The sequence below is a fragment of the Oncorhynchus mykiss genome, chromosome 2 (assembly GCF_057628025.1).
Source record: "Oncorhynchus mykiss isolate SJ-2025 chromosome 2, ASM5762802v1, whole genome shotgun sequence".
Taxonomy (NCBI): domain Eukaryota; kingdom Metazoa; phylum Chordata; class Actinopteri; order Salmoniformes; family Salmonidae; genus Oncorhynchus; species Oncorhynchus mykiss.
In genome coordinates, this window is record NC_143023.1 from 94294821 (window position 1) to 94319758 (window position 24938).

Sequence of the window (24938 nt, forward strand, 5' to 3'; positions counted from 1 at the left end):
GTGTCCACATCACCAATGAACTATCACGGTCCAAACACACCAAGACAGTCGTGACGAGGGCACGACAACACCTTTTCCCCCTCAGGAGATTGAAAAATTTTGCCATGGGTCCCCAGATCCTTAAAGTTATACAGCTGCACCATCGAGAGCATCCTGACCGGTTGGGTCACCGCCTGGCATAGCATCCAACCATAAGGCGCTACAGAGGGTAGTGAGAACGGCCCAGTACATCACTGGGGCCGAGATTCCTGCCATCCAGGACCTATATACTAGGCGGTGTCAGAGGAAAGCCCTAAAAATTGTCAGAGACTCCAGTCACCCAAGTCATATACTGTTTTCTCTGCTACCACACGGCAAGCGGTACCGGAGCGCCAAGTCTAGGTCCAAAAGGCTCCCTAGCAGCTTCTACCCCCAAGCCATAAGACTGCTGAGCAATTAATCAAATGGCCACCAGACTATTTCCCAGACTATTTACATTGATCCCCCCCAGCTGCACCAATGTGTCGGAGGAAACACCATGCACCTGGCGACCTGGTTAGCGTGCACTGCACCCGGCCCGCCACAGGAGTTGCTAGTGAGCGATGAGACAAGGATATCCCTACCGGCCAAACCCTCCCTAACCCGGACGACGTTAGGCCAATTGTGCGTCGCCCCACAGACCTCCCGGTCGCGGCCGGCTGCGACAGAGCCTGGGCGCGAACCCAGAGTCTCTTTAGTCTACTTGGTAAATATTTTCGTAACTCTTTCTTGAACTGCACTGTTGGTTAAGGGCTTGTAAGTAAGCATTTCACGGTAAGGTCTACACTTGTTGTATTTGGCGCATGTGACAAATAAAGTTTGATTTGATTTCAGCATTCAGGGCTCAAACCACCAGTTTATAATGTGTAATTATGTCTACATAGCTCCTATATGTGGAAGAAAGGTTAATGAAACAGTTTAATGTTGACTTCTTGTGTGATATTTTACCCACCAGACTCTCTGAGCAGAATGGGCCAAAGACCTCTCTTCATCTCAGCTATTGGAACTGACTCTCACAGTGATGCTGTGCTGAACTACTGTCGGCACATGGTATGTATGTGGAGAAGATTTTAGAGAGGTGTTCTGAGTTGAGATCAGCACGTTTCCATTCAAATCAGAGTTGTGCGAGTTACTTATCTCAACTATAAATCGGGCTTTTAATAAGTGGTAACAACTGAAAGTTATGACCATGTGCAAAGCGGAATGAATCCCTCTCTCCCATAGTATTCTGGCATGACATTCTTTCCTCTTTTGATTTTCCTTTAGAACACCAGTGGTGTTGCTGTGCTTAAGGAGCAGCGGACTGCCACGTATTGTGCCGTAATCACTGAGAGCGGTGATCTGAGTCTGGGATTAGGCGACATGGACATTCACCAGCAAATCACAGAGCAGTATGTGAGTATTTCTGGGGCTCCCAAGTGACGTAGCGGTCTAAGGCACTGCATCTCAGGGCTTGAAGGGGTCACTACAGACCCTGGTTTGATTCCGGGCTGTATCACAACCGGCAGTGATTGGGAGTTCCATAGGGCGGCGCACAATTGGTCCAGCGTCGTCCGAGTTTGGCTGGGGTAGGCCACCATTGAAAATGTAACTGACTTGCCTAGTTAAATAAAGGTTTAATAAAAATAAATATTTATGAAGCAGGTACTTCATCTACATTTAAACTGTAAAAAATAATCTGATTTACTACACATAAAAGTACACATATCTAATGTTCTTGTTCATTATTGTGTTTTTTATAGAATAGCACTGAAAAATAACAACTTTGCCCATCTCTACATACAGGTGTCCCAGTTTGAGGAGAAGCTCTCAGCAGCCTCTCTCATCTGTCTGGACGGCAATATACCCGTCTCCACCATCAACTATGTTTGCTCTGTTGCCAAGAAGCATGCAGTGCCAGGTTAGCATATAGAGCTGAACGCTTTGACAGTCATCAATAGTGATCAATCACCATTTTCTTACCATCAGTGCATCGCTGTGTGATCAGGGCCCATATTCACAAAGAATCTGTGTGGGAGTGCTGATCTAGGATCAGGTCCTCCCTCCCCATGTCATCTTTTTCATTATGATCTAAAAAGGCAAAACGATCCTATATCAGCACTCCCTCTCTGAGACGCTATATGAATACAGACCCTGATGTGATAAACTTGTGTTGCAGTGTGGTATGAGCCAACTGATTGTGACAAGGCCTGCAAGCCTTTCCTGTCAGACAGCTGGAAAGCCCTGGCCTACACCTCCCCCAACCTGACTGAGCTGTGTACCATGAACAAGGCATTGGGCCTCCTGACACCTGCAGGTATGATAGTCAGTAATTCCTGCACTGAGATCATTTCTGGAGCCTACTGTATATAATATGTAATTAGCCTGGACGCAGCTATCTTTGTGCTGTGGAGCCAACTCCTATGCTTGGTGTAACAGTGACCATAGTCCGGGCTAGTATAATAGGTAATGCACACACTATGAAGTCTTTGTTTGAAAGCTCATCATCATGCACAAACTCCTGTCTGAATAATGAGGATGAGATCTTGTCTTGTGGTGTCAGTGCTGCCTAGCTCTGTGGAGGAAGTGCTGAGCTGTGCCATGGCTCTCGCACGCCCCCTGCTGGACCACCTGCAGTGTGTGGTGGTGACCCTGGGGGCCATGGGAGTGCTGCTGTGTGGAGAACATAACGCTGGGTCTGTAGACCTGCAGCCTAGGAGAGGAACAAGGGTAAGATGATACTATGTGTGTGTGTGTATATATATATATTATATATATGTGTGTTATATCTCAGAACATTATGGTGATGATGTTTTTTTGTTTTCCAGAAGGGTCGGCTATGTGCCGTCCACTACTCTGCTCTGGCTCAGACCGCAGCCGAAATGGTGAATGTCTCAGGAGCCGGAGATAGGTCGGTAGCTATCTAGGGATTAAAAAAAAATAATCTCCATAGGTGAATGTTGGTTTCCCACACACCCCTCCCTCTCTTCCCTCCTCAGTCTTGCAGGTGGGATATTGGCTGGTATGTTCCAGAGCAGAGACACTCACAGCTGTGTTAGGATGGGGCTCCTGGCAGCACGCCTGTCACTGGCCTCCCCACATCCCGTCTGCACCACTCTGACCACAGACTCTGTGGACCCAAACAAGTTCCAACCACCCCAATCGTGGCCTCAACCCAACCTCCTGTGGATGGAGGAATGAAGAAAGATCCATTACTATTATGTTATTATCTTGTTCAACCATCAACATAACTTTTCAATGTTTAGTTCAGGGGTGTCAAACTCATTTTATCCAATGGGCTGCATTTGGTCTTCATCGAGGTCCAGAGAGCTGCACTGAAAATTGGTTATATTTCATTGCAAAATGTGCTAAATATTGTCCATCGTTTTGGGAATTTATTATGCTCCCTGACTGTCTAGCATTCCATTATGTGATTGTTTGCACCCCTGATGCTGTTCATTTGTATACATTTTGTCATAATTTTCAATAAAATACTTTAATGCTTCGATTTACTAAACTACTGTATTTCAAATGCCCTATCCTAGGCCTATCATAGGTATGTTGACTGAAAATGCAATTAACTATATTTCCCACAATGCACTGTTGATAACCTTCTGCGCCGCCGCAGTACTTACTGAATGCTTGCTTCATTCACTCCTCCCTATTTTAATGCTAGCTAAGATGGTGGTTAGAGCGTATCTTCTTTACAGATAAAAAAAACAAAACAAGAAAAGGACAAAACATCTATCAAGCTTTTTGAATTATAGCGCAATAATAAGCCTAACATAATCTCAAGTGTCTATACAAATCTGGACAGTTCAGAGACATCAGCAATCCCCGCCCAATTTGGTGTGACTGTCCATTTGGATTGGAATCCCTGTAATACGTACAGGGTAAGTAGCTAGCTAGTCGAAACTATTATTGTAACTGTCTGCTGGTAATTTCGTGGTAACATAACATTTAGCTTGAACGATTTTATACAGTGCATGAACGAATGTATACAGTTTCTGCCTCAATGCCAATCATTTTTGCATTGACGCCTAGCTAGTTGTGGATTTAATCTAATGTCAATCGTTTACTGTGTCTTGAGTCTGTTAGCTCGCAAGCTAACGTTAGTAGGCCGCAGTCGCTAACTAGCCTAGATTCTGAAGTTAGCTTGTTGGCTAATGTTAGCCTCTTAGCACTTTCGTTGGTTAACAAGCTGTCACTTTGTATTCACACGACAGTGCCTGTCATGTGAACGTTGGGTATTTACTCAAAGCAAAATGTCAAACGGACGGCATTTGACTCGTTGACTTGAGTCTTACTCCTATTTTTATTGTTTAGGCACCTGACCGGCTTTTTTTTTGCGAGCTAACTAACATATGTTAACACAGGAGAGAATCATTGCAAACCATTACCAGCATGCTAACGTTAATTACCTAGCTATTTGGCTTCATAGTATCAGTCTTCTGACCATTGCTGCTTATAGTACTTGTATACCTGCATCATTTGTTGAGGGGAATGTTTGTTATGTCCGCTGTAGTTTAGCAACGGATTTAAATATGCGTTTGAACTATTAAATTGGAAAGTACCTAATGTTAGTTGGTTAACTAGTGTTACCCATGGAGCTAACGTAAGCTAGTTTGTCAATGGCCGTTACTTGTAAATCAGCTAGCTAGCTCACTGGTTGAGTGACTTCCAGTTTGCAATCTATTTCTATTAAAGACCAACGCGAACTGAGCAAACCCCAACATTCAATAGGCCTGGTTTTTAATCAGTCTTTGATCTATTACAGTTGACAGCTACAAGAAGGTACGCCCTCCTACTGTCTAAACATCACATAATGTGTTTGTGGCTGGCTGTCCTTACCACAATCTGCTACTTTCGTATCAAGCTGTTGCCAATTGACCTGTAACACAGGCAGAAGTTGGTGATGATCCTCATAACATTCAGCTTCGACTACTAAAATATTAAGACACCAGTACCACTAGTTAAGTGAGCAGGTCTGATTTAGGCCTACGTTTTGCGTTGTCACTAGTGTACTATTAATGTTCTCCACTATCCAGGTGTCCGATCCAGCCTTTTTAATGCGAGTAAATTATGTCAGATAAAAAGTTTCTACAAGCTTGATGGAAACAGCAGATTTGTTGTTAAATTAAAAAAATGTCAGCGAAACAAAATAAGCTACAAGAGGTGATCTTTTTGTGTTGGTAAAATTAATTATGTGAGAAATGAAGCTGTTTATGTGCAAATATTGATATAATAGCCATATCAAACTAACTTGATGGGAACACATCTCTGGATGGAAAATGCGCATCTTACTTTTTATAGGGATTTTTGAATATTTGCATGCAAATCTGTTTCCAATTGGATGGAAACCTATCAATTGTTGACTATTTACCTACTTAGAAAATAGTCAAAATAGAGTCTGTGAGGAGCAGAATTGTCTTTCCAGTCTCTATCCTATCATCTGCACATGAAAGGAAATGTCTATTTATTGCTGCACTTTTCAACAATGACTGTCCCTTTTTATCCATCTCACTGTTTCATGTATGTTTTTAATGTTTATTGTTGAATCCTGACTGCACAACACATTTCCCAATTGGGACAATTAAGATAACTTGATGTCTTACTAAAGCTCCCATCCCGTACTACGCTCCTCCCTCCCAGCCGTGACACCTGCTCCCTTCACCGTACCATAGGATGTCCCACAGCCCCGAGATGAAGGATGACTCTATGGAGTGCCCTCTGTGCATGGAGCCGCTGGAGATTGACGACGTCAACTTCTTCCCCTGCACCTGTGGCTACCAGATCTGCCGCTTCTGCTGGCACCGCATCCGCACAGACGAGAACGGCCTCTGTCCCGCCTGCAGAAAGGTAAGTAATCTATCCTAACCCCTAGCCCTTCTGCTGGCACCGCATCTGAACAAACGAGAACAACCTTTGTCCTGTCTGCAGAAAGGTGCATAACCTATCCTAACCCCTAGCCCTTCTGCTGGCACCGCATCTGAACAAACGAGAACGACCTTTGTCCTGTCTGCAGAAAGGTGCATAACCTATCCTAACCCCTAGCCCTTCTGCTGGCACCGCATCTGAACAAACGAGAACGGCCTCTGCCCCGCCTGCAGATAGGTACTTAACCTATCCTAACCCCCTAGCCTTTCTCCTACACTTCTGCTGGCCCCGTGTCCGCACAGACGAGAACGGCCTCTGCCCCGTCTGCAGAAAAAGGCTGGCTCGTTGGGGTTATGGAAATGTGACCTACAGTCTAGTACAGGGCTTTTCAACCCTGTTCCTGGAGAGCTACGCTCCTGTTGGTTTTCGTTTCAACCCCAGTTGTAACTAACCTGATTCAGCTTATCAACCAGCAAATTATTATAATCGGGTGCGCTTGATTACGGTTGGAACGACAACCTACATGACAGTAGCGCTCCAGGAACAGGGTTGGAGAGTACTGATCTAGTATAATGTAATACTACTTTCTTCATCCATCAGAGACAGAAATGATTCTACTCAGCTCCTAACACTCCCCAGAAGGATATACCTATAGTCTGTATAGGTGAGTTTACCTGTCTATCTCTGCTCCTACCATCCAGCCGTACCCGGAGGACCCTGCGGTGTACAAGCCCCTGTCACAGGAGGAGATCCAGAGGATAAAGAATGAGAAGAAGCAGAAACAGAACGAGAAGAAGCAGAAGGTGACAGAGAACAGGAAACACCTGGCCAGCGTCAGGGTGGTGCAGAGAAACCTGGTGTTTGTGGTCGGGCTCTCTCAAAGGCTCGCAGATCCAGAGGTGAGACACCTATGAGCTTACTACATTAATATACATTGAGTGTATATTAGATGTTCTTTCCATGACATTGACTGACCAGGTGAAAATGATGATCCCGTATTGATGTCACTTGTTAAAACTGCCCCATGTAGATCATGGGGCAGCAGGTAGCTTAGTGGTTAGAGCGTTGGGCCAGTAACCAAAAGGTTGCTAGATTGAATCCCCGAGCTGACAAGGTAAAAAATTTGTCATTCTGCCCCTGAACAAGACAGTTAACCCACTGTTCCTAGGCTGTCATTGTAAATAAGAATTTGTTCTTAACTGACTTGCCTAGTTTAATAAATAAAATGAATGGGAGGAGACGGGTTAAATATTTTCTAAGCTTTGAGACAATTGAGACATGGATTGTGTGTGTGTGCCATTCAGAAGGTGAAAGGGCAAGACAAAGTGAAGTGCCTTTGAATGTGGTATGGTAGTATGTGCCAGGCAAACTGGTTTGTGTCAAGAACTGCAATGCTGCTGGGTTTTTCATGCTCAACAGTTTCCTTTGTGTGTATAAAGAACAGTCCACCACCCAATAGACATCCAGCCAACTTGACACAATTGTAGGAAGCATTGGAGTCAACATTGGCCAGCATTCCTGTGGAACGCTTTCAACACCTTGTAGAGTGTGTGTCCTGGTGAATTGAGGTTGTTCTGAGGGCAAAAGGGTAGGTGTTCCTAATGTTTGGAATACTCAGTGTAGATCTACTATATCCGTATAGGCCAATCAATCAAATGTATTTGTAAAGCCCTTCGTACATCAACTGATATCTCAAAGTGCTGTACAGAAACCCAGCCTAAAACCCCAAACAGCAAGCAATGCAGGTGTAGAAGCACAGTGGCTAGGAAAAACTCCCTAGAAAGGCCAGAACCTAGGAAGAAACCTAGAGAGGAACCAGGCTATGAGGGGTGGCCAGTCCTCTTCTGGCTGTGCCGGGTGGAGATTATAACAGAGCATGGCCGAGATGTTCAAATGTTCATAGATGACCAGCAGGGTCAAATAATAATAATCACAGTAGTTGTCGAGGGTGCAGCAAGTCAGCACCTCAGGAGTAAATTTCAGTTGGCTTTTCATAGCCGATCATTCAGAGTATCTAGATCCTTTTTGTTAAGGTGGCAAAATTCCAGAAATACCCTAGTTTTCCAGAAATTGGGAATCTTACCACTAGGATTTTTGGAAAACATGGGAAATTTGTGAGTTTCCTGAATTTTGCAACCCTAGTTGAACTAGCCTTTTTTGAGGATTTTCCTCTTGAAGCCTCACCGACCCAAAGGTGAGTCCATCATCGATAGTGTAGGAGACATCTAGGTAATTAGTTGTTTTTAAGATATCCATATTTTCTCATCTGATTTCAGACAAATGCCATAGGTTTCTTCTGTAAGTAACGTGATATACTATCCCATTCCTTCTTCAGTTAACCCATGCATACTTTTTTTTTTTTTACCTGGGAAATGTTGTTTTTTTGCTGCTTATGTGCAGAGTACATAGTTTTATCGTTAGAGTATTTGATGTTCACAGATGCCGGTGGAGATCAAAAGCACTTAGCACATTGATTGGAAATAGTTTTTAACACGTCGCGTTAAATCTACTGAAGTCCCCCCCCCCCCCCCCCCACACTTTGCTTCAGTCATTTTTAAAGGGATACTGCGAGATTTTGAGACTTGGGGTTGTATTTCTCATAGAGCTGTATAGAGGTCACAATTGTTGTATCTGTCCCATTTATGGTGTTTGTGAGTCCGTGGGAAATCCCATTGAGACGGATACAACATTGCGATCTCTACATCTCTATACTACATTGGGACAGAAAATGAGGAAGTGGATAACCATAAAAATATATATATTATCAGTAAAATGTATGAATTTATAAAATATTGATTACTGTGTGTAGATTATTAGCATTAATAAATAACTACCCCAGCTTTACAGTAGTTAGATTTATTTTCCTGCTTTTGAAAGGAGCTGGCTACTGTACCGGGAGACTTCCAGCAATTGCCCTAAGCTAATGTCAATCATCTCAACTGCACACAGAGACATACAAATTGTATCCATGAGTTATTCACTCCAACCCTGTTCCTGGAGAGCTACCATCCTGTAGGTTTTCACTCCAACCCTAGTTTAACACACCTGACTCTAATAATTAGTTGGTTGATAAGCTGAATCAGGTTAGTTACAATTGGGGTCTGAGTTAAAACCTGCTCTCCAGGAACAGGGTCGGAGTGAACCTGAAGGGGGGGTTGCTCTCCAGGAACAGGGTCGGAGTGAACCGAAAGGAGGGGTTGCTCTCCAGGAACAGGGTCGGAGTGAACCTGAAGGGGGGGTTGCTCTCCAGGAACAGGGTCGGAGTGAACCGAAAGGAGGGGTTGCTCTCCAGGAACAGGGTCGGAGGGAACCTGAAGGAGGGGTTGCTCTCCAGGAACAGGGTCGGAGGGAACCTGAAGGAGGGGTTGCTCTCCAGGAACAGGGTCGGAGTGAACCTGAAGGAGGGGTTGCTCTCCAGGAACAGGGTCGGAGTGAACCTGAAGGAGGGGTTGCTCTCCAGGAACAGGGTCGGAGTGAACCTGAAGGAGGGGTTGCTCTCCAGGAACAGGGTCGGAGTGAACCTGAAGGAGGGGTTGCTCTCCAGGAACAGGGTCGGAGTGAACCTGAAGGAGGGGTTGCTCTCCAGGAACAGGGTCGGAGTGAACCTGAAGGAGGGGTTGCTCTCCAGGAACAGGGTCGGAGTGAACCTGAAGGAGGGGTTGCTCTCCAGGAACAGGGTCGGAGTGAACCTGAAGGAGGGGTTGCTCTCCAGGAACAGGGTCGGAGTGAACCTGAAGGAGGGGTTGCTCTCCAGGAACAGGGTTGGAGAGCCCTGCTTTAAGTAGTTGGACAAAGATATTCAGAATTTCTTCTTACTATTCTGTTACTTGATCATATTTCCGGTCTACTGACCTAGCTATATTTGTTTTCCCTCGACTGTATTTATGAAGCTTTGTTTGTGAGAAATGTCTCCATCTCTATTCATTTCTGCACAGGTTCTAAAAAGGCCAGAGTATTTTGGGAAGTTTGGGAAAATACACAAGGTGGTCATTAACAACAGCACATCATATGCAGGTTCACAGGTAAGAACTGGTTCTTTGTGGCTCACTTGGGAGGAGGGTAGCACACTTAGGTTGGTAACGGAGAACAGTCGTGGGTTCTATCGCCATACTAAAATATATACAGTACCAGTCAAAAGTTTAGACACTCATTCAAGGGTTTTTCTTTATTTTTACTCTTTTCCACATTGTAGAATAATAGTGAAGACATCAAAACCATGAAATAACACACATGGAATCATGTAGTAACCAAAAAAGTATAAAACAAATCAAGATGTGTTTTGTATTCTTCAAATTAGCCACCATTTGCCTTGATGACAGCTTTGCACACTCTTGGCATTCTGTCAACCAGCTTGACCTGGAATGCTTTACCCACAGTCTTGAAAGGGGTTCCCACATATGCTGATCACTTGTTGGCTGCTTTTCCTTGACTCTGCGGTCCAATTCATCCTAAACCATCTCAATTGGGTTGAGGTTGGGTGATTGTGGAGGACTGATGCAGCACTCCATCACTCTCCTTCTTGGTCAAATAGCCCTTACACAGCCTGGAGGTGTGTTATGTGTTGTTGTCCTGTTGAAAAACAAATGATAGTCCGACTAAGCGCACACCAGATGGGATGGCGTATCGCTGCAGAATGCTGTGGTAGCCATGCTGGTTAGGTGTGCCTTGAATTCTAAATAATTCACTGACAGTGTCACCAGTAAAGCCCCATCACATCTCCTCCTCCATGCTTCACGGTGGCAACCACATGCGAAAATCATCCGTTCACCTAATCTGCGTCTCACAAAGACACGGCGGTTGGAACCAGAAATCTACAATTTGGACTCATCAGAACAAAGGATAGATTTCCACCGGTCTTAAGTCCATTTCTTTTGTTTCTTGGCCCAAGCAAGTATCCTCTTCTTATTGGTGTCCTTTAGAAGTGGTTTATATGCTGCAATTCTCCCATGAAGGTCTGCTTCACACAGTCTCCTCAGAACAGTTGATGTTGAGATGTGTCTGTTACTTTAACTCTGTGAAGCATTTATTTGGGCTGCAATTTCTGAGGCTCGTAACTTTAATGAACTTGTACTCTGCAGCAGAGGTAACTCTGGGTTTTCCTTTCCTGTGGTCGCCCTCATGAGAGCCAGTTTCATCATAGCTCTTGGTTTTTGCGACTACACTTGAAACGTTCAAAGATCTTGAAATTTTCAGAATTGACTGACCTTCATGTTTTAAAGTAGTGATGGACTGTCCTTTCTCTATACTTATGAGCTGCTCTTGGCATAATATGGACTTGGTATTTTACCAAATAGGGCTATCTTCTGTATACCACACAATTGATTGGCTCAATGCATTAAGAAGTAAAGAATTTGGAATTGAACTTTTAACAAGGTAGGCCTGTTAATTGAAATGCATTCCAGGTGACTACCTCGTGAAGCTGGTTGAGAGAATGCCAAGAGTGTGCAAAGCGGCCATCAAGGTTACTTTGATGAATCGTAGATTTAACACTTTTGGTTACTACATGATTCGATATGTGTTAGTAAATATTTTTGATATCTTCACTATTTTTTTTCTGCAATGTAGAAAAAATAAAGAAAAACGCTTGAGTGGGTAGGTGTCTGTGCTGTCAATTACTTTGGAGAAAAGTCAGATCATAAAAAGTGGGATTGAATTCAAAAGTGGGTTTCTCTCAATACATCTCTAACAAAGCAGTGTGTTTTCTTATGACCTATTCTGAATATTATTATTATTATTATTATTATTATTATTATTATAACTTTTCTGATCCACAGGGTCCCAGTGCCAGTGCCTATGTCACCTATATCCGCTCTGAAGACGCCCTCAGAGCAATACAATGTGTAAACAATGTAGTGGTGGACGGCAGAACACTCAAGGTGACCGAAACAGACATTCAGGGCCAGTTTCTTGGACACGAATTAAACCAAATCCTGGATAACAATTCTCAATGGAGAAATTCCATTGAAGGAGCATTTTAGTCCAGGACAAAGCTTAATCTGTCTGGGAAACTGGTCCTAGAAGTAACTGTTTGTAGACTTATTGTAAGATCGTACTTTATTTGATAACGTTCCTTATCTTAAATGCTATATGACCTTTGTCTTAGATATGTAATATTATGATTTAGAGGGCAACAACTGAAGAGAACATTTGTCAAGTACATTTTCACTGAGCTCTCCTTTCTGTATTTAAAATCATGTATTTTTTTTTTTTAATGCAGGCTTCTTTAGGTACAACAAAATACTGCAGTTACTTCCTTAAAAGCATGCAGTGTCCCAAACCAGACTGTATGTATCTACATGAGCTGGGGGACGAGGCGGCTAGCTTTACTAAAGAGGAGATGCAGGTAACATATCCTTTTTTTTTTCCTTCCTGTGTGATTTGTTGGTGGGTGAATAGAGATGCCTAACAACTTTCTCTTGACGTCATGTACCGTCCTTACCTGTGTGTATACCTTGTCCCCGGTTAGATCTTGTTCTTTTATTTCCTTTTTGGATGTTTTAGTATCTGCCTTTTCCATGTTCTTACTTCAAGTGACTTTGGACCTCAGTATTAATGTTATTTGAAGCTAGCCTGGTCCCAGATCTGGATGTGCTGTATAGCCAATTCCTAATGTCGTTGTCATGCTAGATCTGGGTCTAGGTGGAAGCTGCGACACAGTTGAATTGAGTAGGTGTCTGTGGCGAACAGTGGGAGCGTTGTGTGTTTATGATTCACTGCTTAAATGACTTAACGTTATTATGTTTGTCCTTAGGCTGGGAAACACCAAGAATACGAGCAAACACTACTCCAGGACCTCTACAAAATGAACCCAAGCTTTCTACAAACGTCACCGTGTGCAGGGGAAAAATCAAAAAGCAGATCTTCAAATTCTACACACAGGTATGTTTGGTATTTTGGCTTCCCCCTATCTACCCAACAGTAAATATTTGCCCCGGAGGCTGTGGCACTAACCGCTTGACCACCTTAGTCTTCTATCGATTTCCACCACACAACATCTCTTTATTAGATATTTGTCCATTTATCACAACAGACCCAACAATGGCAAAGATGGGTGGCCGATTCAATCGGGGTACGGTGGCAAACTGGCCAATGGCCTGTCAGAGGACAGGAAGTCTCCTCCGCTGCTAGACTGCTGCCTGGACCCAGAGGGCATGACCTCCGATGGGTTAGGACTTGGCCTGGGGCTGGACACCGAGCTGGAGATGGGGTCTGGTCAGGGTGCTGCCCTGTCCCCCTTCTCCTCTAACTGTGACAGCAACAGGTAATATGGAACAGGGCTTCTCAAACCTTTTGAGTAATGGACCACTTTTGTGAAAGCACCCCCTCATAATCAGAACATTGCTTGAGTGCCATTTAACAAATAGCCTACAAGGATTTTTTTACAATGACTTCTCCATTACATGGCCAGACGAACCAAGTCTCAGCCCCGGGGAAGGAACATTTTAAAAGGCCCGCATTTTGCCATCGGAGAGAAAATAATGCAGATTTAAAGCGAATTTCCCGTAATTCTACACTTTTTGCCATTAGGCAGAGAGAACTTCGAAGTTTTTAAAACTTAAATTACAGTGCAGTTAAGTTTTTTTTTTATTAAATGGGGGAGGGAATAGTATTGAGTTGAAAAAATGTATAATTGGAGTACTGTGGATATCAATATGTCTGTGAGCCTCCGAGGCCCATGTTGCCCAGAGTTAAGAACATACATTATAGATGAATATTACACGCTTTAAATATATTCCATGGATCCCTTGGCCAAAATTCTCTTTTTGTAATATTAATTTTAAAAAATTGTGTGTGGGTGGATATAGATTGAGAGATCTGGCCACAGACCCCCTGCAGTACCTTGATCACACTTTGAGAACCCCTGATATGCAGTGCCTTCAGAAAGTATTCATACCCCTTGACTTATTCCACATTTTGTTGTTACAGCCTGAATTCAACATGGGTACTCCATAGTGACAATGAAAACATGTTTTAAAAAATTGGTGCAAATTTATTGAAAATGAAATGCATAAATATCTCATTTACATAAGTATTCACAATCCTGAATCATCTTTAGCAGTGATTTACAGCGTTCTTGGTAAATCATCTTTGGCAGTGATTTACAGCGTTCTTGGTAAATCATCTTTGGCAGTGATTTACAGCGTTCTTGGTAAATCATCTTTGGCAGTGATTTACAGTGTTCTTGGTAAATCATCTTTGGCAGTGATTTACAGCGTTCTTGGTAAATCATCTTTGGCAGTGATTTACAGTGTTCTTGGTAAATCATCTTTGGCAGTGATTTACAGTGTTCTTGGTAAATCATCTTTGGCAGTGATTTACAGTGTTCTTGGTAAATCATCTTTGGCAGTGATTTACAGTGTTCTTGGTAAATCATCTTTGGCAGTGATTTACAGTGTTCTTGGTAAATCATCTTTGGCAGTGATTTACAGTGTTCTTGGTAAATCATCTTTGGCAGTGATTTACAGTGTTCTTGGTAAATCATCTTTGGCAGTGATTTACAGTGTTCTTGGTAAATCATCTTTGGCAGTGATTTACAGTGTTCTTGGTAAATCATCTTTGGCAGTGATTTACAGCGTTCTTGGTAAATCATCTTTGGCAGTGATTTACAGTGTTCTTGGTAAATCATCTTTGGCAGTGATTTACAGCGTTCTTGGTAAATCATCTTTGGCAGTGATTTACAGTGTTCTTGGTAAATCATCTTTGGCAGTGATTTACAGTGTTCTTGGTAAATCATCTTTGGCAGTGATTTACAGTGTTCTTGGTAAATCATCTTTGGCAGTGATTTACAGTGTTCTTGGTAAATCATCTTTGGCAGTGATTTACAGCGTTCTTGGTAAATCATCTTTGGCAGTGATTTACAGCGTTCTTGGTAAATCATCTTTGGCAGTGATTTACAGCGTTCTTGGTAAATCATCTTTGGCAGTGATTTACAGTGTTCTTGGTAAATCATCTTTGGCAGTGATTTACAGTGTTCTTGGTAAATCATCTTTGGCAGTGATTTACAGTGTTCTTGGTAAATCATCTTTGGCAGTGATTTACAGTGTTCTTGGTAAATCATCTTTGGCAGTGATTTACAGCGTTCTTGGTAAATCATCTTTGGCAGTGATTTACAGTGTTCTTGGTAAATCATCTTTGGCAGTGATTTACAGCGTTCTTGGTAAATCATCTTTGGCAGTGATTTACAGTGTTCTTGGTAAATCATCTTTGGCAGTGATTTACAGTGTTCTTGGTAAATCATCTTTGGCAGTGATTTACAGCGTTCTTGGTAAATCATCTTTGGCAGTGATTTACAGTGTTCTTGGTAAATCATCTTTGGCAGTGATTTACAGCGTTCTTGGTAAATCTCTTAGAGCTTTCCACAACTGGATTATACACTATTTTTTCCTATTTATTATTTTCTAAATTCTTAAAGCTCTATCAAATTGGTTGTTGATCATTGCTGGACATCCATTTTCAGGTATTAACATAGATTTTCAAGTAGATTTAAATCTAAACTGTAACTCGGCCCCTCAGGAACATTAGCTGTTTTCTTGGTAAGCAAATCCAGTGTAGATTTTGCCTTGTGTTTTAGGTTATTGTCTTGCTGAAAGGTAAATTCATTCCCAGTTTTTGGTGGAAAGCAGACTGTACCAGGTTTTCCTCTAGGATTTTGCCTGTGCTTAGCTCCATTCAGTTTTTTTTTCTTATCCTGAAAAACTCGCCATTCCTTAAAGATTACAAGCATACCCGTAACATAATGCAGCCACCACTATGCTTGAAAATATGTAGTGGTACTCAGTAATGTGCTGTATTGGATTTGTCCCAAACGTAACACTTTGTATTCAGGACAAAAGGGAATTGCTGAACACGTTTTTTTTGCAGTATTACTTTAGTGCCTTATTGCAATCAGGATGCATGTTTTGGAATAGTTTTTTTTCCTGTACAGACTTCCTTTTCACTGTCATTTAGGTTAGTATTGTTGCGTAACTACAATGTTGTTGATCCATCCTCAGTTTTCTCCTATCACAGGCATTTAACTCTGTTTTAAATTCACCATTGACCTCATGGTGAAATCCCTGAAATTGTGAGGCATTGGAAAACCTCCCTGGTCTGCGTGGTTGAATCTGTTTGAAATTCACTGCTCAACTGAGGGACCTTACAGTTCTGTATGTGTGTACCTAGTACAGAGGCGAGATAGTCATTAACTGTACCTAGTACAGAGGCGAGGTGGTCGTTGACTGTACAGAGGCGAGGTGGTCGTTGACTGTACAGAGGCGAGGTGGTCGTTGACTGTACAGAGGCGAGGTGGTCGTTGACTGTACAGAGGCGAGGTGGTCGTTGACTGTACAGAGGCGAGGTGGTCGTTGACTGTACAGAGGCGAGGTGGTCGTTGACTGTACAGAGGCGAGGTGGTCGTTGACTGTACAGAGGCGAGGTGGTCGTTGACTGTACAGAGGCGAGGTGGTCGTTGACTGTACAGAGGCGAGGTGGTCGTTGACTGTACAGAGGCGAGGTGGTCGTTGACTGTACAGAGGCGAGGTGGTCGTTGACTGTACAGAGGCGAGGTGGTCGTTGACTGTACAGAGGCGAGGTGGTCGTTGACTGTACAGAGGCGAGGTGGTCGTTCAAAAATCATGTTAAACACTATTATTGCACACAGAGTCCATGCAACTGATTATGTGACTTGTGAAGCACACTGTTACTCCTGGACTTATTTAAGCCATAACAGTTTGAATACTTATTGACTCAAGACATTTTAACTTTTTTTTAATTAATTTGTAAAAACATTATTCCACTTTGATTATGGGTTATTGTATGTAGGCCAGTGACCCAAAAAAATCTACAATTGATCAATTTTAAGTTCAGACTTTAACACAACGAAATGTGTAAAGTCAAGGGTGAGACTACTTTCTGAAGGCACTGTACAAGACTAAGACTTTAGTCCATTTTACAATGACAACAGAGATGTTATACTGTATACTGGAGGGTTAAACCAAGCTTACTGAGAAGGCAGGCAGTACTATTCTGTCCTGCATGGTTACACATTCACTATAGTTTCTGGAATCGTGTTGAAAAGGGCTGTGTGAAGAGAGAATCCAAGCCGGCCCTAGTTTGATTCAGGTCAGCACAATAAAGTGAAAAGGCTATAACTTCCAGGCCAAACGGGTCTCCTTTTGGTCTGTTTTAAATGCTGGTGGTGGGCCATGAAAATCATAGTCTGTTTCTCTTTAGTCCCAGCGACAAACCTCCGGAAACAATAAGTATGGTGAATGGAGAGGCATTACAACAGGTACGAAGACCTTTACTAATGACCTAATGTAGAAGTACAGAAATGTTTGAACCTTTCTACATGTGTTTTCAAGATGTGTATAAGTATATAGATAATGACTTTATTACATGAGGAACATATTGATGTTATTTAGGGAAATTATTGTTAAATATATGTATACAGTTTCTTCTGGGCCATTTCAAATATAGCTGATTTATTTCTTACAAATGTTACATTGTCACAGACATTACCAATGTCCCCCCCCCCCCCTCTCCAGATGCCTAACAGTGAGTCCCCCTCCTCTCCTCCGGGGCTGACCAGACCCCCGAGCAGTCTGGTGGTTCCTATCAGTGTAGTGGATCTCACCGCCCGCTCTCCCTTCGAGGGGGCTGCTGCAGAGTCCCAGTCGCTGTTCTCAGACAACAGTAACTTCAGACAACCCAACCCTATCCCGTCTGGCCTGCCCCCCTTCCCAAACACGCCTAGAGGGGGACCCGACTGGCCCATGACCCCTGAACCACAGAGCCTCTTCGCATCAGGTGGGTTGTGTGGGGTAGACACTGAGACACACACACACACACACTGTTTAGTAGACGATGCTTCCTTTTAACAGTGCAGTGTCGCGTCCCGGGTGGAGCAGTGGTCTAAGGCACTGCTGTGCCACCAGAGACACTGGGTTCGCGCCCAGGCTCTGTCGCAACCGGGAGGCCCATGTGGCGGCGCACAATTGGCCTAGCATCGTCCGGGTTAGGGAGGGTTTGGCCGGCAGGGATGTCCTTGTCTCATCGAGCACTAGCGACTCCTGTGGCGGGCCGGGCTCAGTGCACGCTGACCTGGTCGCCAGGTGTACAGTGTTTCCTCCGACACATTGGTGCGACTAGCTTCCGGGTTGGATTGGGTCAAGAAGCAGAGCGGCTAGGTTGGGTTGTGTTTCGGAGGACGCATGGCTCTTGACCTTCGCCTCTCCTAAGTCTGTACAGGAGTTGCAACGATGAGACAAGATTGTAACTACTAACAATTGGACACAACAAAACAAGGGGTGAAAAAAAACAGTGCAGTGTCTGCTCCACTGCTTTTCAACTTTGAAACATAACCACTAGATAAGTTTTCCATGGTTCTCTCCCTTCCCCAGACACAATACCGGTCTCGTCCTCCACAGACTGGCAGGCGGCCTTCGGCTTCGGCTCCTCATCCAAGACACAACAGCAGGACGACGACCTAGGCTTCGACCCCTTCGACATCACGAGGAAGGCCCTGGCTGACCTCATAGAGAAGGAGCTGTCAGTCCAGGACCAGCCCAGTCCGCTGGGGTCCCCCGGCCCCTTCAGCCTCCACCACCCCGGGTCCCACCACGGCCTTCACCTGCCCCCCTCCAACCCCAACCATTTCCCCAGTAGCCTTGGACCTCCACCCCGCCTCTCTCAGCTCCACCACAGGCAAATCTATAGTTCTTTTAGTTTCCCTGGTTCCCAGAGTCAGAGTAGTCATCATGGTGGCAGTCAGGCTGCCCAGGCCGCCACAGCCTCTCGGCATCCCTGGATGGACATGTCTCCCTCGGCACGCAACAATAATCACCTCTCACACTTGAACCACTTGGCCAACGCTGGAGGGGGACACGGAAACTTCCTGGACTTGAGCATGCCTCCTCAGCGCCACAGTACAGGGCTGGGAGGGATCCCCATATCGGGTAGGTTGTTTTAAGACCCTGGCTCTGTCTTCTTGGAGTGTTGAGGTTAGGAGTAAGTTATGTCTTGTCTCAATTCAGGAATTAAACAAAAATTGAAATTGGCATTTCAGTTTAAATCCTGAATGGACTGAATTGAAATTCAGTTGACCCCAACCCTGTTTGAGTCATGTTTAATACAGTCTGTCCAGTAGGACTGTAGCAAGCATTGAATGTCAAAACATGTCATCGTTTTGCCGATTTCTCCCATGTTTCCTGCAAGGTCAAAATGACAAATGACATGTAATGTAGTTCTGTGTTTTGGCCACAAGATGGCAGTCCAAAGCCACCTGTGAAGGTGTGGATTCATAAAATCTGTAATAAATGAAGCAAATCAGCACTGCTTATTTTCTAATTAAATATGTTTTCTCTCTAGAAAGCAGCTGTTCTATAGATGGCCTCAATGTGAAAGAATGGCAGGCTGGCCTGAGAGCTCTCCTCCCCAACATAAACATCAACTTCGGCGGTCTCCCCAACTCCTCCTCTTCCTCCTCCTCCTCCTCGTCCTCCAGTGTGAACCACATCGGGCGGCCCAACCACCTGGGGGGTCCTGGGGGGCTAAATGGGCCAGGGGGGCTATCACACAGCCTCAGCTGGGACGGTACAGCCAGCTGGATGGACCCAGCCATCATCACAGGTAGTGAGTAACCCCAGACGTATTTATTACACGGGTACAATGCGATGATAATAATGACTTTATTCTGTCATATAACATGCGGATATTTAACAACTATTTACACTAACTTATTAAGATAGGCTTGAAAGTGTTATAAGCAGAGTTGGACATGTCATCTTTATTTAGCCAGGATACTCTACTCACCAACAATAGTCACTGTTTTCCATGGAGATCTGTAGACTGCACTAAAGATACTAAATGGAAGTGGGTCTCCATGGTTTCTCCAGCTGGTCCCGAGGGCTCCCTCTGGGTACACGTTTTGGTTTTTGCCCTAATCAAAAGCTGATGATGAGTTGGCTATTTTGAATCTGCTGTGTGGTGCTAGGGCAAAAACCAAAGCATGCAGAGTTTGGGAAACTCTGTCCTACAGTTCCCACTCACTCACTCATCCATCTCTCTCCTCTCTTCAGGCATCCCAGCCTCGACAGGGAACAGTTTAGACCTTTTCCAAGAAGACCAGAACCCTCCCCACTGGCTCAAGTCCCTCCAGGCCCTGACCGAGATGGACGGCCCTGCCTTGCCTAGCTCCTCTCTCCCCCAGCAGCCCCAGAACCAACAGCACCTGTCCCTCCACAGCCACCACCACGGCCTCCTAGACCAGGCTGCCTCACACCCACACCTCCCCCTCCACCACAGAGCTGGCTCCGGCTGGGCCCCTTACCTTCCCAGCCTGGCCCAACCCACACAGGCCAACCCCAGCCAGTTTCACAGCCCTCCCCCAGGCTTCCAGACAGCCTTCAGACCCCCAGGCCAGGGCGCTACCGAGCTGCTAAACAGTACCACCGCCGGAGACCGACACTAAAGACAGATTACAGCAGTGTCCCAACCCGATACAGATACAGTGTACACACACACCAATCTGCAGATTATCAAATTATGAAGAATTATTAGCTAACAAAATAACAAGGCTGCTTTCTTTGTCCTTTAAACTTCTATCTTTTTGTTCTGTTCTGACGGCCTGTTTGTTCCTTTTTTTTCTTTCTTTCTTTTCCCCGTGTCACATGACATGCATTGTTAGTTACCCTCCCTTTTGGCCTGCCACCGACCAAGTCAATGCCTTACTGTGAGCTCCAGTAGTCAGGGGTGTGTTCAGTAGTTGTGAAACGTTTTGAAAACGGAAAGTGTTTCTTATTGGACAGATAAATCCATGTAGTCCCTGCCGGTTTCACTTAGTTTTCTTTCGTTTGGTGCATAATGAATATGACCCGGGTGAATTTATTTGGGATGAGACACTGCTGTGAGCTTCACTTGAGGTCCGTTCTTTATGATCTAGACGAGCACGGAGAACAGGAGCAGTACTAGGTATGGTGTCGCCGAAGTCGATAACTACAAAACGCACAGGAAACAAGATTAACGTGGGTAATTTTAAGAAGTTAACTTGTGATTTAAATATGAAATGGGTGAAAGAAGTGAAGTCACGATTACTCTGAGGATGAAGCAACCAAATTAATGGAAATCTGCTCTTAAAGCTTTGCCCTAAAAACCCTCATCAACCCCACTTTCAACAGAACAGGAGACCTGGATGAAACTCTACGCTCCCTCGCTGCAGAGAAGCCCTGGAGTGGTTCACTTTGGGCATGTGGCAAAATGCCTCAGTTTAACGGTTTAACAGGTATGGTTGGGAATCTTTCGAGAACTATTGTTGAGGGACTTGTCGTAGTTGGTTCAGATGACAGGAAATTCTGCAGACAGAGATGGGCGGACTAAGACGTCAGGAGGGGTGAGTTGAGGGCACAGGTAGGCTATACATGCTACGGTTTCCATGTTAGACACACGGTCACAATGGTGACGTTCCAGGCCGACTAGATTGTAGTCGTGCTGCACTCAATGCAGCAACCAATGATCAACCTTTTGAAGTCAATGTCAGACTGCTATATCATATGTGGTTAGCTGAGAACTGATCAGCTATAGCTGATTTAACTGGTTAGCTGAGAACACCTATCCAGGCGTTGTGAGATCTGGCAGGCGACTGCAATGTAGTCTGCCTGGAACGCGCCCAGCCAATGACTTGTCTCATGCAGGTCATTAAAACCAACGTTCATCCCTTTGGGGTCAGGGGTCATGGTGCCCCGTCCTGTAGTAGAGGGAAGATTCAGTTGAACCTCTGTATCAGAGGAAGTAGCACCACCTAACAGGAGGGCTGGCCGACTGGTTAAAGAGTCTCGCCACTGTTCGCTGGTCGGAAGAAGAATAGGCCAAGACTCGCGATACCAGACCTCGGCACGTTAACTGCTAATTCTGGTGAAACGGAGCGGTTGGCGTCGAGGCTAGGGAAAAAAAGTACAGTATTTAAAAACTGTTGGGAGTATTACAGGCTAATACTGGGACGTCCTGAAACCAGGATTTGGTCTTATACACAGTGCCACTGTGTGGCACCTCCAGTAGCTAAACCCTTATCAGGAGAACTACCAGAAAGCAGACAAAACAGAGAAATTAAGGTGTTGATGAAAAGGCTTCCAGGATATGCAGGTCAAAACTAATACTAATAAGGGTAGCCAATAGCGTTACAAGTTTACACCTTGTTAGACCCGCGAGGGCTTTCAACGAGGCCTTACCATGAATTAATGAGAGGCGCTTGAGTGATTGGGAAAGGGTGTCAAGATGTTCTGATATGTATCTGTATAAAACCTCTGAGAATGGAAATAATGCAATGTGATATCGTAAAGTGCTACAAGACAAGCTGACAAACGACGGCTTGCAATTTAATCCAAGGAGCTCTCTGCCTTCCTCTGGGCCAAGAGAATGAATAACCTCTCCTCCCTTCACAGCCTCTTTCTTTTAGGCTTAACTCATGATCTCTCCATCTTTCTCTCTCTCCCTCTTTCTCCTGCCGTCCCCTATTAAAAACAGTATTCACCAGAAACAAGAACTGATCCAGGAGAAACCAACAGTCAGTCGTACTACCGTGGTTTTAAACATGACGCTGAGTTAAACACTCATTGAGGAGCTTAAAGGAATTGAACTGTCCTCTGCAGGTCTGGAAAAAGAAACCTTAAATAAAATGGAAAAACCCAGTGCACGATTTGGCTCTTTTTGTTTCACAGATTCACACACTGTCACGTTTCCTTGTCGTTAAAGTATTACATTGACTGTTCTGAAGTGTCATAACATGTCGATACAACCAGTGTTACAACTCGTAGGGTCTGTTTCCTGGACACGGATGAAATCCTATCCTGGACTAAAACCCTATTTCAATGGAGAATGTCCATTTGAGCATGCTTTCTACTCCAGCACTAGATTTGTTCTGCGCCTGGGAAACAGACCCCTAATGTTTCTGATGTAACGTCAGCTTGATCTCCACAGGAAACAGACCCCTAATGTTTCTGATGTAACGTCAGCCCCTAATGTTTCTGATGTAACGTCAGCTTGATCTCCACAGGAAACAGACCCCTAATGTTTCTGATGTAACGTCAGCTTGATCTCCACAGGAAACAGACCCCTAATGTTTCTGATGTAATGTCAGCTTGATCTCCACAGGAAACAGACCCCTAATGTTTCTGATGTAACGTCAGCTTGATCTCCACAGGAAACAGACACCTAATGTTTCTGATGTAACGTCAGCTTGATTTCCACACTGCGAAGACCTGCATTTTAAGACCAGTAGAACATTTGAATGAACTTAAATGTGACACCACATAAACTCAAGTCAATCAATCATTACTTAAATGTTAAAGAGAGAAATTTCTTCAGGACTGTATTTTTACTTTCTCTCCACCAGGGGGCAGAGTATTCTCTCCCTGCTGAGGCTCTGCAACCCAAATTTAGTCTGTTGTATCCCAAATTTAGTCTGTTGTATCCCAAATTTAGTCTGTTGTATCCCAAATTTAGTCTGTTGTATCCCAAATTTAGTCTGTTGTATCCCAAATTTAGTCTGTTGTTTCCCAAATTTAGTCTGTTGTATCCCAAATTTAGTCTGTTGTATCCCAAATTTAGTCTGTTGTATCCCAAATTTAGTCTGTTGTATCCCAAATTTAGTCTGTTGTATCCCAAATTTAGTCTGTTGTATCCCAAATTTAGTCTGTTGTATCCCAAATTTAGTCTGTTGTATCCCAAATTTAGTCTGTTGTATCCCAAATTTAGTCTGTTGTTTCCCAAATTTAGTCTGTTTCCCAAATTTAGTCTGTTTCCCAAATTTAGTCTGTTTCCCAAATTTAGTCTGTTGTTTCCCAAATTTAGTCTGTTTTTTCCCAAATTTAGTCTGTTGTATCCCAAATTTAGTCTGTTGTATCCCAAATTTAGTCTGTTGTTTCCCAAATGGCCCGCTATTCCATATATAGTGCACTACTTTTGACCAGAGCCCTGTATTGTACTACATAGGGAATAGGATGCTGTTTGAGACAGAGACCCTGTTTCCCCCGACAACAGTTGGTAGAGCTCAGTGGGATGTTGACGCCCAGGTACTGAAGGTTATCTCTAAGTACATTGCGTCTTCGTTGTTTATCCCCTGTAAAACCCCTGTAATTGTTTTTAATTCTGTCCCAACTGATATCAAATTGACATTGTCCTACATTGATTTATTGACTTTGAAAAGTTGGCAGGAGTATGTGGCCAGCTAGATGGTGCTCTCAGATCTGAGGGTTTGTCTGAGAGGTAGGAGTGTGTGTGTGTTCTTGCATACTGTATGCAGTCCTCACCCACCTCCTGTGCAGTGCAACCTGGTCCACGCAGCCAGCCAGCCTATGCAGTACTATGTGGCTACCTGCAGCAGAATAGCAGTGTACTGCTATAGTTCACTCTGTAGGACCTCAGACAGATTGAAGGCAACACTGGAGGGAAACTGATCCTGTGACATCACTACTGTCAGTTATGTACCGTGGCGACAGAATCCCGGTGTGACTTCAACACCTCACGCTGGTAGAATAATGTTTACCGTTTTATAATTGAATCAATGTCTTTTGTATTAGTTACATAAGGGATAGTCAAGGATATGCTAATGCATCATGACTTTATAAGAGTCCAACACTATTGTTTTACTTCCTGTCTTTCCTGTGAGATCTCACCCCAATGCGTTCGTTCATGGACTGCGGTGACAAAATTGTAATGTTAGGTTATTCTTCTTGCCTCTGGGTTTTTGATGAATGAATGTCTCTACTGTTCATGAATTAGTTTAATCCAAAGCAAGGTTAAAAGGGCATGAATCCAACATTGTCCCTGTTACCTGTGGTCTTCCCAGTCTGATTTTTTTTTTTTTTTTTTTTTCAAACCCCAGGCTTCTAGAATGTTGTTCTGAACCTTCTTGTTAATCAACGTCTTCCTACGAGTTAAATCAGTCAGGCAAGTCAGAGATAATCAAGGTTATGCTAATGAATCACAATATGAGAATCCACAGGTCAGGCCAAGTGATTTAAGGCTGGGGAGGCTGGAGGTTGGAAATGCCCTCTGAGACAAGTCCCCCGGCTCCCACTGATGCCTGGTCC

General features: G+C 44.0%; 2 protein-coding genes across 13 annotated transcripts in view; both read left to right on the forward strand.

The window, feature by feature from the left end:
• Positions 1-3509, forward strand: part of zgc:136858 (Indigoidine_A and YeiC_kinase_like domain-containing protein) — a 22959-nt gene extending 19450 nt beyond the window's left edge. For all 3 annotated transcript variants that reach the window (XM_036959567.2, XM_021577251.3, XM_090213057.1), the window contains 7 exons: positions 974-1068; positions 1285-1413; positions 1804-1918; positions 2177-2314; positions 2561-2727; positions 2826-2908; positions 2997-3509. In XM_036959567.2, the coding sequence (XP_036815462.2) occupies positions 974-1068; positions 1285-1413; positions 1804-1918; positions 2177-2314; positions 2561-2727; positions 2826-2908; positions 2997-3198 (929 nt within the window). In that variant the 3' untranslated portion in view covers positions 3199-3509. The remainder of the gene's footprint in view (positions 1-973; positions 1069-1284; positions 1414-1803; positions 1919-2176; positions 2315-2560; positions 2728-2825; positions 2909-2996) is intronic.
• A 102-nt stretch (positions 3510-3611) lies between these two features.
• LOC110500101 (CCR4-NOT transcription complex subunit 4) lies at positions 3612-22535 on the forward strand. Of its 10 annotated transcripts, none has more exons than XM_090213025.1 (13): positions 3612-3890; positions 5618-5856; positions 6576-6773; positions 9810-9896; positions 11649-11750; positions 12092-12217; positions 12626-12753; positions 12905-13135; positions 17086-17143; positions 17400-17661; positions 18255-18809; positions 19222-19485; positions 19932-22535. In XM_090213025.1, the coding sequence occupies exons 2-13, from the start codon at positions 5683-5685 to the stop codon at positions 20321-20323; spliced, it is 2577 nt and encodes an 858-aa protein (XP_090069151.1). In that variant the 5' UTR covers positions 3612-3890; positions 5618-5682; the 3' UTR covers positions 20324-22535. The 10 variants fall into 10 exon arrangements, with proteins under 10 accessions (XP_090069151.1, XP_090069165.1, XP_021432946.2 ...); XM_090213039.1 differs by having other exon boundaries at positions 19222-19482; XM_021577271.3 differs by having other exon boundaries at positions 3622-3890; positions 5650-5856.
• The last annotated feature ends 2403 nt before the right edge of the window (positions 22536-24938 follow it).